The 16,263-nt window shown below is 38.8% G+C and overlaps 1 protein-coding gene across 1 annotated transcript in view; it reads left to right on the forward strand.

Moving 5' to 3' along the window:
• Positions 1 to 16,263, forward strand: part of LOC121385335 (diacylglycerol kinase beta-like) — a 112,305-nt gene that overhangs the window by 63,182 nt on the left and 32,860 nt on the right. Inside the window, 8 exon segments of the mRNA XM_041515977.1 lie at positions 1,135 to 1,184; positions 3,990 to 4,064; positions 4,656 to 4,775; positions 5,890 to 5,994; positions 5,997 to 6,015; positions 10,166 to 10,254; positions 13,277 to 13,393; positions 13,868 to 13,966. Of these exon segments, the coding sequence (XP_041371911.1) occupies positions 1,135 to 1,184; positions 3,990 to 4,064; positions 4,656 to 4,775; positions 5,890 to 5,994; positions 5,997 to 6,015; positions 10,166 to 10,254; positions 13,277 to 13,393; positions 13,868 to 13,966 (674 nt within the window).

Raw genomic sequence — 16,263 nt, forward strand, 5'->3', positions numbered from 1 at the left:
AAAAACACCAGTATCAGAATGACCATATGTTTGACATCCAATAGCCGATGATATGATAGAAAATCAACGTGCTCTAGTGGCGTCGTTAAATAAAAATAAACTTTATTCCGGAGAGTAGGTCAAATAGTCATGGGCTTTAGGGCGGTAACATGAAAAGCGTCAGAACGTCAATTATCCGTGTGTAGATGAAATTCAGATAGAGAGTGGCTAGCTTGTGCAGTTTGTGACAGGTGAAAGAATGTCAGGTCAAACACAGCTGGCCAGTCTATTGGTTAATCGGCATCAGGTCAAACACAGCTGGCCAGTCTATTGGTTAATCGGCATCAGGTCAAACACAGCTGGCCAGTCTATTGGTTAATCGGCACCAGGTCAAACACAGCTGGCCAGTCTATTGGTTAATCGGCACCAGGTCAAACACAGCTGGCCAGTCTATTGGTTAATCGGCACCAGGTCAAACACAGCTGGCCAGTCTATTGGTTAATCGGCATCAGGTCAAACACAGCTGGCCAGTCTATTGGTTAATCGGCACCAGGTCAAACACAGCTGGCCAGTCTATTGGTTAATCGGCACCAGGTCAAACACAGCTGGCCAGTCTATTGGTTAATCGGCACCAGGTCAAACACAGCTGGCCAGTCTATTGGTTAATCGGCACCAGGTCAAACACAGCTGGCCAGTCTATTGGTTAATCGGCATCAGGTCAAACACAGCTGGCCAGTCTAGTGGTTAATCGGCATCAGGTCAAACACAGCTGGCCAGTCTATTGGTTAATCGGCATCAGGTCAAACACAGCTGGCCAGTCTATTGGTTAATCGGCATCAGGTCAAACACAGCTGGCCAGTCTATTGGTTAATCGGCACCGTCCCTGGTCAGAGATCAGGGGCCTAATTCACTAAACTCTCGCAACTTTGCCATCTCGCAGTGCTGTGCTAAAAGACTTGCAAAGAGGATGCTTTGTTGTCTAGCAGAGCCTGAGAGAGACCTTTGTGAATTAGGCCCCAGATGTTTAGACAGGTAAATGCATGTCCCTACAGCTCCTAGCCAAAAGTTTAGGTGCATGTGCCTTTTGCATACTAAAATAATGATAACAATAAAACCCACATGCTAACATATATTATTTTATTTCTTTTGTTTCAGTCATGTTCAGGTTGTATGACACAGATGGAAACGGAATTTTAGATTCCAGTGTAAGTATTCATTGTTACACATATCAAGCGCATCTAATCGACATAACTAAATTTCACATATTTATGAAAACTATTAAAAAACAAAAAAAACAATTGTTACACATTTGTTCAGAATGATATTTTGTCATTGTGTTCCCTCTAAATTGTTATTTAAGTCATTAAGTTTAAGAACATGCCACAATGCTGACAACTTTCAACGGAAGAAGTTTTTTTTTCTTCCCATATTTAAAGGTCCAGCCAGTGCTCCACAACTGGTGTAACAAAGGCCGTGGTATGTACTATCCTGTCTGTGGGATGGTGCATATAAAAAGATCCCTTGCTGCTAATTGGAAAGAGTAGCCCATGAAGTGGTGACAGCGGGTTTCCTCTCTCAATATCTGTATGGTCCTTAACCATATGTCTGACGCCATATTATCGTAAATAAAATGTGTTGAGTGCGTTGTTAAATAAAACATTTCTTTCTTTCCATATTTAAAGGAAAATGCTAAAATATCTACTGGCCTTTAGTTAATTTTGTTGAGTACAGTATAGGCAGATTTATACTGAACCATATTTGAATAATGCTGCCTCAATATATTAAATAAAGTCCAATTTTTAACAGTGAAAGATTCAAGCAGCCCAAAGTATGTGTAAATATGCTTAACTTTTGCCGATGAGTATATCATTATTCATACCACATGTTGCATTGTTATTTGGTTTGTTAATATTAACATCTAGTATAGGATGAATATCATTAATTTTGGCCTTATATCTGTTAAACATTTATATGGATGACAACTTTATCACTATATTTAATGCTTCCACAGAGCATTTTTGAGACACAAAATGTGCAATGGTACCCCTATTCAAACGGCGATATTTTTTTAATCCACCAACATTTTTGCTGCAGACAAGCAGATATTAAATTCATATATAATGGGGTATCTGGACAAAGGCATTGGTATATACATATGTGGTTTCCTGCCTGTGGGAAAATGCATATAAAAGATCCCTTGCTGCATTAGAAAAAATGTAGTGGGTTTCCTCTGATGACTACGTGTCATAATTACTCAAATGTTTGACATCCATTAGCCGATGATTAATTAATCATTGTGGTGCTCCAGTGGTGGTATTAAACAAAGGAAACTTTGGTAGGGTACGTATATTGATTTATCAGTACTCGCAGAATGCTTGTTAAATAAAACATTCCTTTCCATATACAGATAATGATTGATATGAAAAGATGATTTATTTACCTTTTTCTCAACAAAGGAAACAAGTCACAGACTCAAAAATAAATTTCATACACCAAGTTTCAGGCCCGTAATACCTGATGAAAATGATTATATGTTAATAAACTTGTTATATATTAATAAATTATTTATATATTAATAAACAAAAATCGAAAAATAAATATAGCATAAAAAGCAATTCTAGGTAGGATCAGGTTCCTGGGGACAAACAAGGTGAAAAGAGTATGTGTATAACATTTCATATGGATACATAGGGATTACTGTAATCAGAATTAGTTTTAAAGATAAATGCAGATCTACTCAACCTAATTTTTTTCATGCCAAGTATCTGTCCCACTTAAACAGAAAAGCTACCATAAGTATGGGCGTAGGAAAGTGCCAAAAAGTTGGGGGTGGGGGTGGGGACACACGCACACACGCACACACACACACACACACACACACACAGAGAGAGAGAGAGAGAGAGAGAGAGAGAGAGAGAGAGAGAGAGAGGTTATTACCAGAGTGTTTTTCGGTATTGTCAATATCATATATTATGAATAAAAATTGTATTTTGCGAGCCTCTGGCGAACATAATACATTATTTTTATTCCTAATATATGATATTGACGATACAAAAATACACGAGGGTAATAATCTCTTTATCATATAAGCTCAAGCTTAATACAACGTGTTTTTGTAAACTGTACACGCAACTTTAATTCCAGTCCGCCATTACTAGATGTAAGAATATGTGGCGCGGTGTATTTTTGAATGGAAATGACGTCAAACACGAATGATCTCATTTTGGATGTCCTTACATCAAAATAAAGTTATGCCTAACGTTTTTTGTTTTCTGAATGCTGGACAGCTTTCAGTGTCAAATTGTCATTGAAATGTTTTTATTTGACGACTATGAATGCATACGTCAATCATGGAGTGTCACCCAAGTATGTTTGCTTAAATGTCAATAAACCTAGTGCCGAGACCTCGACTAATTTACATCTAATTTGCAAAGTTATCAAATTCTTAAAGTATGTGATCTGAAAAATATCACATACTTTGATTGCACTGAAAATGTAAGATATTATATGATAAATATAAATATATATATATATATATATATATATATATATATATATATATATATATATATATTTATCGCTGCTGCTACAAAGTGGGGTGGGGGGCGCAAGGCCCCTTGCCCGCCCCCAGCTTCCTACGCCAGTGATAAGTTTAATATGTCACAGAATGCATTTATGATCAATAGCAAATCAAAATTGTAACACTTTGTTTGACATCCAATAACCGATGTATTTTTCATGCTGTGGTGTTATTAAACGTTCGTTCGTTCGTTCGTTCGTTCGTTCGTTCGTTCGTTCATTCATTCAAAACCTTAGCAGGACAGTTATTTATGATTTCTCTAAAAGCAAAATTGAACTTTTTTGTTTTTAATTTTAATAATTATTTATATTTATGCCCACGGTTTGAAATTCTGTTCAAGATGCCAGCACTTACACAAACACATGTAGTAGTGTAGGAATCTCTGGGTTTCAAGAAATGTAGAAATACATGTATTGATGTTTTGTTTCAGGAACTGGATTGTATTGTCAATCAGATGATGTCAGTCGCTGAATACTTGGGCTGGGACGTGTCAGAGCTCAAACCGGTAAAACTTAAACAGTTTTTTTTTAACTGCTTGCAGAAAGGTTTTAATTTGCATTATGGTACAGAATTATGAGAATAATTAACAGCTTATTATTTTTAAATGTTTTTCTTAAAATTAATAAAATTTATATGTAACCTGTAGTCACGCAGTTATATGAGAGACATACATGCACCTGTGTATTCCCTTTACCCCGGTGGTGAAATTACGTTAACACCGGTTGACCTACAAGTGAAAATACAAGTAATTCAACCGTCATCTTCGTCTTTATGTTTCTTTCATTTCAACATTTTTTTGTGCTTATATCCAATTAAGGTTCAAGCACGCTGTTCTGGGCACACACCTCGGCTATCTGGGCTGTTTGTCCAGGACAGTGAGTTAGTTATTAGTTGGTTAGTGATCAGTGAGAGAGAAGAGGGTGTAGTGGCCTTACACCTACCCATTGAGTTGTTAAAACTTGCTCTGGGTGGGAGCCGGTACCGGGCTGCGATCCCTGTACCTACCAGCCTGTAGTCCAATGGCGTAACCATGACGCCACCGAGGCCGGTTTTATGTTTCTTACAGAAATCTAATACTGTTTCCTGGTGTTTATAGATTCTTCAAGACATGATGATAGAAATAGACTACGATGCAGATGGGACGGTCTCCATGGAAGAGTGGAAGAAGGGAGGAATGACAACCATACCATTGCTGGTCTTACTTGGTCTGGATACGGTTCGTATATTAGTGTATGGGGAGTCCAATGAAACTTCACGGTCTATCATCACTCTGTAGTGTTTTCCCTACTTTGTTTTAGCAGCACCATGCCTCAGTAGTCTTAACACCATCTTGCCTTAATCAGCGCCATGCTGCCCTGAGATTAAACAAGCCTTTTTCACTAATTTATCATCACTTTGTACTAGATGCATTTCATTTCATTTCAACTTATTTTCGTGCTTATATCCATTTAGGGTTCAAGCACGCTGTCCTGGGCACTCACCTCAGCTATCTGGGCTGTCTGTCCAGGACAGTGGGTTAGTTGTTAATTGTTAGTGGTTAGTACTGGCTGCAAACTAGAGTGAAAACATACTGGGGATGAGGATGGGGGAGGTAACTCTACACCTTCCCAAACAACACCACTTCATATTTTCATATTGAAGTAATGAGCTACTCTCAGCATACTAATCTTCCAAAACTATACGTAGCTGCCTATTTTCGTTTTTGGCGGACTGTTCAAAATTGTGCCTAATTTCCTTCACAAAAACTGTGCACCCTTTCTCTTTGGCTTAATCCTATGGGACATTACAAATTCCATAGCACCATATCACCCTCCCCCTGTTACCAGCCCCGGTTGGACTGCTGGTTCTCCCTTGCACATGCCAGTGCAGACGGTCCCCCTTCCAACCCACCCCACCCCTTTCCTGTCCTGGACAGAGGAGCCGGCCGAGGCCGGCACCTGTGCCCAGGACAGGGTGCGCTTACAAACAGCCTTGCCCTGAATGTGCACGTAAAACGGTCTGACCTGGGGGGGGGACTCTGACCCCCTTTTGAAAATCTGGACTCCACATCAGTGCTCTGGCTGTTAAGCTGCCCATTATCATGTGAAAGTTTGTTTAAATAGTAGGATACTACAAAAGGATTACGTCAGAATTACCAAATGTTTGACATCCAGTAGCTGGTGATTAAGTAACAAGGTGTGCTCTTGTGTTACCAAACAAAACCATTTTTGATGAGAATTTGGCTAATGACAGGAATCCTGTGCTGCAATGGCAAAATGCTCTGAAAGAATATGTGTCAGAATTATTAACGTTTTGCCAGCAGATTATTAAATAATACCATTTTTTTGCAGGATGTCAAAGATGACGGGCACCCCACGTGTGGAGATCTGAAACACTTGCAAACCGACTCCGCGTACGGCAACCTATGTCTCAATCTACCTGTTGGATGTGGGAAAACAAGGACTCTGTTTGTACATGTAAGATACTTCGGATATATGAAGAAAAATGTTTGGCCCGGGAGGGGGAACATTCATTGTTTAGCAGTACTCCAAGGAAGCTTGTTGAAAAGAGTAGACATGGATGTATAAGGAAAGTCCCAAGGTGGCGCCCGGGCTTTAAAAATGATAGCTTCTTATAAAACTTTCTGAAAGTTAATCCGCCCGCGAGACGAAAGACTGTGATTGGTTTAAAAAAAAAAACTTCAAGGAATTTTGAGAAATTGAGGAAAAGGTTACAAAGGTAAGCTGAGATTTTTGGAACAAAAAAAGAAAACCGTCCCCCTCCCCCCCCCCCCCCCCCGCCACCCCCCCAGGAAGAAAAACAGCACCTGGAAAGTCGAACCCACAAAAGCTACCCCCCACCTACACCCCCCCAGCTTGAAGGGACCCACAGACGTACGGGAAAGAAACCACCCCCACCCTGGAGCCCACCCAAGGGGAGGTAAACCGCCACCAGAAAAAGAGAAAAAGGAAGGTTCCCCCCCCGAGAGAGGTATGAGAAAAAACAAAGGGAAAAGAAAGGTGATCGAATTAGAAAACGAGTTACAATATAAAGGACCGACAAAAGTCCCGGAAGGTTTTCTTTGTCTTTTGGGTGAAGAAAAAAAACCCCCAAGAGGAGAAACGTACTAATGAAGGAAATCGAAAAAATCACAGATAGGATTATCTGACTCGAGAAAGAAAAGGAAGACTCTCATACCCATGGTTCTCTCAAGAAGAGACAATTAAATTTGTTCTGGATTGAATTTGTTTCACTAGTCCGTTCTCAATGGAAATTCCACCTTCTCACCAGGAAGAAAATTTGTCTTGGAAAAGTACGGTCAGCGTAGAAGAAAGGGAAATAGAGACAACTTTAATAAATGTTAGGCTTGTATTTTGAATCGTTTTAAGGTGTGTGAACCCCCCCCCCCCCCCCCCCAAAAGATCCCCAGAAGAAGGAAAGAAAGCGCCCCGAGCGCGACTAGAGCAAAAAAGCAAAGTGAAGCGACCTGGGGAAACGGAGAAGAGGACAAGAACCCGAAAAAAGCCAAAAGGCAAAGAGATAGTATTCCTTACCAACGAGGAAAAAAGAGAAGGGGGGGAACGAAGGGAGAAGAGAGGAGAGGAGGGAAAGGAAGAGGGGAAAAAAAAAAAAAAAAGGGAAGAAGAAGGGGAAAGGGAAAAGGGAAAAGGAAAAACAGGAGCAAAGGAAGGGAGAAGGAGAGAAGAGGAAAGACAAAGGAAAGAAGGGAAAAAGGGAGGAGAAAAGAAGGAGAGAGAGGGGAGGGAGGAAAGAAGGAGAGGGAAAAAGGGGGAAAGAAGGGAGGGGGGAGGAAGGGGGAAAAGGAAGAAAAGGAAGGAAAAAAAAAGAAGAGGGAAAGGGAAAAGGAAAAGGCGGAAAGGGAAAAAAGAAGAGAAAGGGAGAGGGAAAAAGGGGGAGGGAAAGAAAGAAGTGGAAAAAGAGGAAAAAGGGGGGGGGAAAAAAAGGGGGGAGAGAAAAGGAGGGAAGGGAAGAAAAAAGAGGGGGGGAGGGGAGAAGAGAAGAAGGAAGGGCAAAAGAGGGGGAAAAAAGGGGAGAAAAAGAAGAGGAAGGAAGAAAGAAAGGAAAGGAGGAGGGAAAAGAGAGGAGGGGGGAGGGAGAGGGGAGAAAAAGGGAAGGAAGGAGGGGGGGGAAGGGGGGGAAAGAGAAACGAGAGAGGGAAAAAAAGAAGAGGAAAGGAAAAGGGAGAGGGGGGAAAGAGGAGAGGGAAAAAGATAAGGGAAGGGGAAAGGGGAAGGGAGAAAGGAGAGGGGGAAGAGGAAGAGAAAAGAAGGGAAGGAGAAAGGAGAGAGGAGGAAAGGGGGAAGGGAAGGGGGGAGAAAAGGAGAAAGAGGAGAGAAGAGAAGGGAGGGAAGGAAGATGAAAGGGGAAAAGAAAGAGGGGAGAAGAGAAGGGAGGAAAAAGGAGAAGAAGAGGGAAGAGGAAAAAGGAGGGAGAGAAGAAAAGAGGAAGGGAGAGGGGGAAAAAAAAAAGAAAAAAGAAAGGCAGTAAAGAGAAGAGAAGAAAGAAAAGGGGAGAGAAGAGAGGGAAAGAGGGGAAGGGGGGAAAAAAAAAGGGAAAGGGAAAAAGAAGAGGGGGAAAAGAGAAGAAAGAGGAGAGAAAGGAGAAAGAGAGGGAAAGGGGAGAAGAGAAAAGAAAGAGGGGGGGAAAAGGGGGGGGGGGGGAAAAGGACAAAAGAGGGGGAAAGGAGAGGGGGGAGGAGGGAGGAAGAAGAGAGGAAAGGGGGAAGAAGGAAGGAGAAGGGAAGGAAAGGAGGGGAAAGAATAGGGGGGGAAGGAGGGGGGGAAGGAAAGAGGGGGAAAGGGAAGGAGAAGGAAAGAAGGGAGGGAAGGAGGAGGAGGGGGAGGGAAAAGGGGGGGGGGGAAAGAGGGAGGGGGAGGGGGGAAAAGAGGGAAGAAGAAGGAGGGAGGAGGGAGAGGGGAGGGGGAGGAGAGAGAAAGGGGAGGGGAAAGAGAAGGGGGAGGGGGGGAAGGAGAGGGAAAAAGAAGAAGGAAAGGGGAAAGAGGGAGAAGAGGGAAAAAGAAAAGAAGAAGGGGGGGGAGAAAAGAGAAAGGAGGGAAAAGGAGGGGGAAGAGAAAAAGAGAAAAAAAGAGAAAGAGGGAAAAAAAAAGGGGGGGGGGGAGGGGGGGAGGGAGGAGGAAAAGGGAAAGGAGGGGAAGAGGGGAGGGAAAAAAAGGGAGAGGAAGGAAGAAAGAAAAGGGAGGGGAGGAGGAAAGGGGGAAGAGGAGGAGAGAAAGGAGGGGGAGGGGAGAAAAGGGGGGAAGAAAAGAAAGGGAAAGAGGGGGGAGGGAGAGAAGGGAGGAAAGAGAGGAGGGAAAGAGAGGGGGAAGAGAGGAGGAGAGAGAAAAGGGGAGGAAGCGAGAGGAGAGGGGGGAAGAGGGGAGGGAAAAGGAGGAAAGGAGGGAGAGGAGGAAAGAAGGGGGGGGGGAAAAAAAGAGGGGGGGGGGGGAAGGGGGGGAAAGGGGGAGAGGGAGGAGAGAGAAGAGGGAGAAGGAGAGAGGGGAGAGGGGGAAGGGGAGAGAAGGGCGGGAAGAGAGGGGGAAGAGAGAAAAGGAACGGAAAAAGGGGGGAAGGGGGAGGAAAAGGAAGTGGAAGGAGGGTGAGAGGGGAAAGAAAAGAGTTGAACCGGGAGGTCGTAAGGAGGGAGAAGAGTTGACGAGGGGGGGAAAAAAAAAAGTCAAAGATAAAGACAGATGGGAGGAAAAGGGAGGGGACGGTAAAGTGGGAGAGGGGGGAGGAAGAGAAAAAGGAAGGGGAAGGTGGAGTGAAGGGAGAAGCAGGAGAGGGGGGACTGAGAAGAAAAGGGGGAAGCAGCGAACGGGCTAGCAGAGGAAAGGGGGAGTGAGGGCGGAGAAATAGAACTGTGAACGAGAAAGAAGAACGAGAAAGATGGAAAGACGAAGGTAGGAAACAGAAATGGAGGACAGAACAAGTGGAGAGGCGAAGACGAAGTGAGGAGAAGCGGAAGCGCTCTCCTCCCTGGGACAAACGAGGGGGGAGGAATCAGGGAAAAAACTCAGGCGAATCTCGGAAAAAAGATCGGGGCGAAAGGGAGAGGGGCTCTCTCTCTCTCTTTCTCTCTGGAGAAAGAAAAAGGGGGAGGGGGGGGAAGAAAGGGGGTCAAGAAAAAAACGTAGGAAAAAGGGGGAAGAAAAAATCAGGGAAGGGCTAAAAAGGGAAGCCAAGGGAAAGAGATCGAATCATAGGGAAGTATTTTGTTATGTATTTGGCCAAAAGTACTTGCAATGAATTAATTAACATTTTGTTAAAAGTAATCGAATTTTCAAAACGTTTTGTAATTAGTAGATAATTTGGCAAAAACAATTATGATTCGCAACCAGTGAAACCACAAATGGTCAAAGGCCATGGTATGTGCTGTCCTGTCTATGGGAGAACAGGCTTGATAACAGAGTGCCCTTGCTGCTATGGAAAACAAAAAAATGTCAGCAGGGTTTTTCTGATGAGTAAGAATTACCAAATGTTTGACATCCATTAGCCAATGATTAATTGATCAATGTGCTCTAGTGGTGTCGTTAAACAAAACAATACAATGGGATGGTATTAAATTGTAATGAAGGTAACGGAAAATTTAATTATTTGTCCTTGCAGTCTGTAAATACACAGTTCATGAGAGATGTGTACAGAGAGCGCCGGCATCATGCATCACTACCTACGTCAAATCTAAGAAGACTTCTCAGGTAAACAGGCTCATAAACGTACCAATCTGATTAAAGTTAGCTCTACTGGTCTACCAGTAGATCTAACAGCATTGCGTGGACTCCCATGTCCAGGTGACATTTCATCTATAAATAACAATTTAAATATCGACCAGTTACACTTCGCCTTTTATAGCGTTATTCGGGAGCATACAAATTCTAAAGATATCGGGCGAGACTATTTATGCAATAGGCGAATTTGTTGGTCTATTTCAACATTAAAAAACAGGGGGTAAAGTGCAGTAATAAACTCTGGATTGTATACTAATATAAACAGATTTTATGGCTATACCATCACGTTTTTTTTTTTGTCTTGAAACAAATTTTATATAAAATTTTATATTGAAATTAGTTTCCGGCATTCTTTGTAATTCACACGAATCATTTCGTATAACCTCGGCATAATCCCAAATGTTTTCAAATTCTTTTCAAATCACTGGCATGATTTTGCAAGTAAGGTTTTGATTGATCGAATGAAAGGTCAACTGGACATGAGCTCCAACGGGGTGCAGTTAGATCCACAGGTAATAGTAATTAACCAGTGGAGATAATTTTAATTAGATTGTAAACGTATAGGATGGGGGTAGGTCAACTGCCCCCTAGTGCTGGAGCAAATTCTCAAACTGAGGCAAAAACAATAGAGATATTCGGGCAAAATGTGCTAACTTGAGACCTTTTTACAATGTATTTCCATCATTTTACCTGCAAAATTAGTTCCAATCCATGTAAAAAATACACAGTGATTCATTTGAAACCCTATATAGCTGTTTGGTAGTAATATTAATATGAATAAATGTCCTGATTGTTAACACCATTAATTATAACAGTAATAACAGTAAGTTGTATTTTCTCTACCACAAGTTCTGGTTATGTTTAAGATTATTAACACCATTAATTATAACTAATAACAGTAAGTTGTATATTCTCTACCACAAGTTCTGGTTATATTTAAGATTATTAACACCATTAATTATAACAGTGATAACGATAAGTTGTATATTCTCTACCACAAGTTCTGGTTATATTTAAGATTATTAACACCATTAATTATAACAGTACTAACAGTAAGTTGTATTTTCTCTACTACAAGTTCTGGTTATGTTTAAGATTATTAACACCATTAATTATAACAGTACTAACAGTAAGTTGTATATTCTATACAACATGTCTTGATTATGCTTCAGATTATTAACACCATTAATTATAACAGTAATAACAGTAAGTTGTATATTCTATACAACATGTCCTGATTATGCTTCAGATTATTAACACCATTAATTATAACAGTAATAACAGTAAGTTGTATATTCTATACAACATGTCCTGATTATGTTTCAGATTATTAACACCATTAATTATAACAGTACTAACAGTAAGTTGTATATTCTATACAACATGTCTTGATTATGCTTCAGATTATTAACACCATTAATTATAACAGTAATAACAGTAAGTTGTATATTCTATACAACATGTCTTGATTATGCTTCAGATTATTAACACCATTAATTATAACAGTAATAACAGTAAGTTGTATATTCTATACAACATGTCCTGATTATGTTTCAAATTATTAACACCATTAATTATAACAGTAATAATAGTAAGTTGTATTTTCTCTACCACAAGTTCTGATTATGTTTCAGATTATTAACACCATTAATTATAACTAATAACAGCAAGTTGTATTTTCTTTACCACAAGTTCTAATTATGTTTCAGATTATTAATACCATTAATTATAACAGTGATAACAGCAAGTTGTATTTTCTCTACCACAAGTTCTGATTATGTTTCAGATTATTAACAACTTCAGTATTAATTATAATAGTAGTTAGTAGTAATTGTAGTATTTACAATAAGTTGTATTTTCTTCACCACGTATTCTGATTGTTTTATATTATTAACACCATTAATTATAACAATAATAACAGCAAGTTGTATTTTCTATACATGTCCTGATTATGTTTCAGATTATTAACACCATTAATTATAACAGTAACAACAGCAAGTTGTATTTTCTTCACCACAAGTTTTTATTATGTTTCAGATTATTAACAACTTCAGTATTAATTATAATAGTAGTTAGTAGTAATTGTAGTATTTACAATAAGTTGTATTTTCTTCACCACATATTCTGATTATGTTTTATATTATTAACACCATTAATTATAACAGTAATAACAGCAAGTTGTATTTTCTATACAACATGTCCTGATTATGTTTCAGATTATTAACACCATTAATTATAACAGTAACAACAGCAAGTTGTATTTTCTTCACCACAAGTTTTTATTATGTTTCAGCTTATTAACAACTTCAGAATTAATTATAATAGTACACGTAGTTAGTAGTAATTGTAGTATTTTTTAGACAACATTTCCTGATTATGTTTTAGATTATTAACACCAACAGTAATAACAGCAAGTTGTATTTTCTATACAACATGTCCTGATTATGTTTCAGATTATTAACACCATTAATTATAACAGTAATAACAGCAAGTTGTATTTTCTCTACTACAAGTTCTGATTATGTTTCAGATTATTAACACCATTAATTATAACAGTACTAACAGTAAGTTGTATTTTCTATACAACATGTCCTGATTATGTTTCAGATTATTAACACCATTAATTATAACAGTAATAACAGCAAGTTGTATTTTCTATACAACATGTCCTGATTATGTTTCAGATTATTAACATCATTAATTATAACAGTAATAACAGCATGTTGTATTTTCTCTACTACAAGTTCTGATTATGTTTCAGATTATTAAAAACTTCAGTATTAATTATAATAGTAGTTAGTAGTAATTGTAGTATTTTCTATACAACATTTCCTGATTGTATTTCAGATTATTAACACCATTAATTATAACAGTAATAACAGCAAGTTGTATAGTCTATATAACATGTCCTGATTATGATTCAGATTATTAATTATAACAGTAATAAGAGTAAGTTGTATATTCCCTACCACAAGTTCTGTCTATGTTTCAGGTGATGAACCACCACTGGGTGGAAGGAAACTGCGCGGGGAAGTGTGACAAGTGTCGGAAATCCATCAAATCATACAATGGCGTTACGGGTCTGCATTGTCGCTGGTGTCATCAAACAGTATGTGCAGACTTCTTTGTTTTAAGCTATCTGTCTGTCTGTCTGTCTGTCTGTCTGTCCGTCCATCTGTTCCATATATAGATTTCCCGGACTTTTTTCACAATTCCTTGAGATATTGAGGTGACATTTTGTGTATAGCTTTATCATGTACTGTTACAGATCAGGTTTGACTTTCATGACAATTTACACATTTTTGACAGAGTTATGGCCCTTTAACTTGGGAGATACAAAAATTTGTTTTTCTGACTTTTTGTTTTGTTTGCATTACCTTGAGATATTGAGCTGAATTTTGTGTGTGTATAGCTTTATCATATTCTGTTACAGATCAAGTTTGACTTTCATGACAATTTACACATTTTTGACAGAGTTATGGCCCTTGAAAATTTGTCATACCTGATATAGGACATGTATTGCTTTAGCAGTACTCAGAATGCTTGTTATTAGTGTTTGTGTTTTCCTCTCTTATTTTCAAAGCTCCATAACAAATGTGCCTCTCAGATAAAGCCAGAATGTGACTTGGGACCATTTCGGGATCACCTTCTCCCTCCAACATCCGTCTGTCCAGCCGTACTGGTGAGCAGTCCTTCATAACCTGCAACTTGTTTATTAGAAAATAGTATCAATAATATTTATTAGTTTCAAGTCTCTGAGAAACGAAAATTTCCATAAATCATGTATGAGTTCAACCCCCAAAAATTTCAGGTATCAGATACGCAAAATTAGCATACAGTAATAGTTATTCGTTTCAGGGCCCAATTTCATCAAGGCATTGTAAGCCTTTTCTTCCTTAAAAGGACTGTCCTGAGTTTGCAGCCATTGTAAGATGCTTGCGATAACGGAGCCTTGTTGGCGAATACTGTATCGTACTAAATACATTTTCTTGTTTAGAATACCAGTGTCTGTATATCGAATGTGTTTGCGATAACAGAGCCTTGTTGGCGACTACTATTTCATATTAAATACATTTTTTTGTTTAGAATACCAGTGTCTGTATATCGAATGTGTTTGCGGTTGTATACCCCGGTTTGGAGGCGGGACGTAGCCCAGTGGTAAAGCGTTCAATTGATGCGCAGTCGGTCTCGGATCTATCCCTGTCGGTGGACCCATTGGGCTATTTCTCATTCCAGCCAGTGCTCCACAACTGGTATAACAAAGGCCGTGGTATGTACTATCCTGTCTGTGGGATGGTGCATATAAAAGATCCCTTGCTGCTAATCGAAAAGAGTAGCCCATGAAGTGGCGACAGTGGGTTTTCTCTCTCAATATCTGTGTTGTCCTTAACCATATGTCTGACGCCATATAACCATAAATAAAATGTGTTGAGTACGTCGTTAAGTAAAATATTTCCTTCTTCTTTCGTTGGGCTACTACAAGCATTAGGACAATAACAAACACCGCGTAAATACAGACACTGATATTTATATACGAAAATGTATTTAATTTGTATGTTACATTTTCGAAAAGGCTCTATTGGTCGAAAACATTTCACAAGGGTTGTGCCTGTCCCTTTAAAATGCTCCATTTTCCATATTGATGTAAGCTTCTGCATGAAATAGAAACCAAACTCATGTAAACGTATACCTGGTATAACGGCTAGTCACAGATGTAAAATTATAATGTTTTGAGATTGGGTTATCTGTCGTTCCGGCCAGTGCACCACAACTGGTATATCAACGGTTGTGGTATGTGCTATCCTGTCTGTGGGATGGTGCATATAAAAAATCCCTTGCTGCTAATGGAAAAATGTAGCAGGTTTCCTCTCTATGACTATTATGTTGTAATTAACAAATGTTTGACATACAATACTTGCTGATTAATGAATCAATGTGCTCTAGTGGTGTCGTTAAACAAAAACAAAATGTTTGTTTTATTTTCATTTCAGTGATGAAAACGTTCTTTCCTCCTATTCACCTTCTTTGTTTGACAAGACCAGTCTTTCATATAGCAAATTTAATATATACTGATGGAAGGAAATAATGGAACACATGATATCTGAGACCCAATTTAAATCACAAGCAGATTATACATGCCTGTATACAATACAATGGAATGTAATGTGGAATGTAATGTTATACTGTGGGATTGACAGTCGGACATACAGTTAACTTTCTGATACTGTTGGTGAGGTTTTTAGTTGCAGTTAATATTTGCTTTTACTTTTTATGTGGTCCGTTATTTCTTTCCATCAGTATATAAAAAGATGTTTTCTCTTCAGAACATTATTTTACATGTATATTTATAGTCCGTCCCATCATTCTATAAAAATGTGTTTTATAAATAATTTCTGTTTGGTTTGATACAAGAAGAAAACAGTACTATTTTTGTGTCCAATTTAGAAAACAGTTGGCTCAGAAATAAATAACTTGTAGTAAATTTCATATTATTACCCCAAAAGGCAGGGAACAAAAAAAATCATAATTTCTCACTGAGAAATTATCATGCATTGGTTTAACATACACTACTATTGGACGATTTGACGCCAACAAACCAATCACCTTGTCGGTACTAAATATGACGTCATGACGATTTGGCAAAGCACACTCTATGACGTCATGTAGTTTAAAGCGTTTGTGTTTATGTCTTTCTGGTTTCAATGTTAAACTTGTAATAAAATGGTAGTTTAATGCAATTCATTATAGTTTTTTTTTTTACAGAATATATAAAACTTTGGGTTTTGAAAATTATCTGTGAACCATGAATAAAATACAAAGTTGAAGCAATACCCAGAACAGTAAAGTAGTTTACATTGTTTCTATATACATGGATGTGTAGCTGATGTAGGCTATATCGAAAACAAAGGCTTTAAAAAAACTCCAAATAGCTGGGGTAATAAATAGAATAACAAACTCCATAACAATTATTATCAAATT

The sequence above is a fragment of the Gigantopelta aegis genome, chromosome 11 (genome assembly GCF_016097555.1).
Source record: "Gigantopelta aegis isolate Gae_Host chromosome 11, Gae_host_genome, whole genome shotgun sequence".
Lineage (NCBI taxonomy): Eukaryota > Metazoa > Mollusca > Gastropoda > Neomphalida > Peltospiridae > Gigantopelta > Gigantopelta aegis.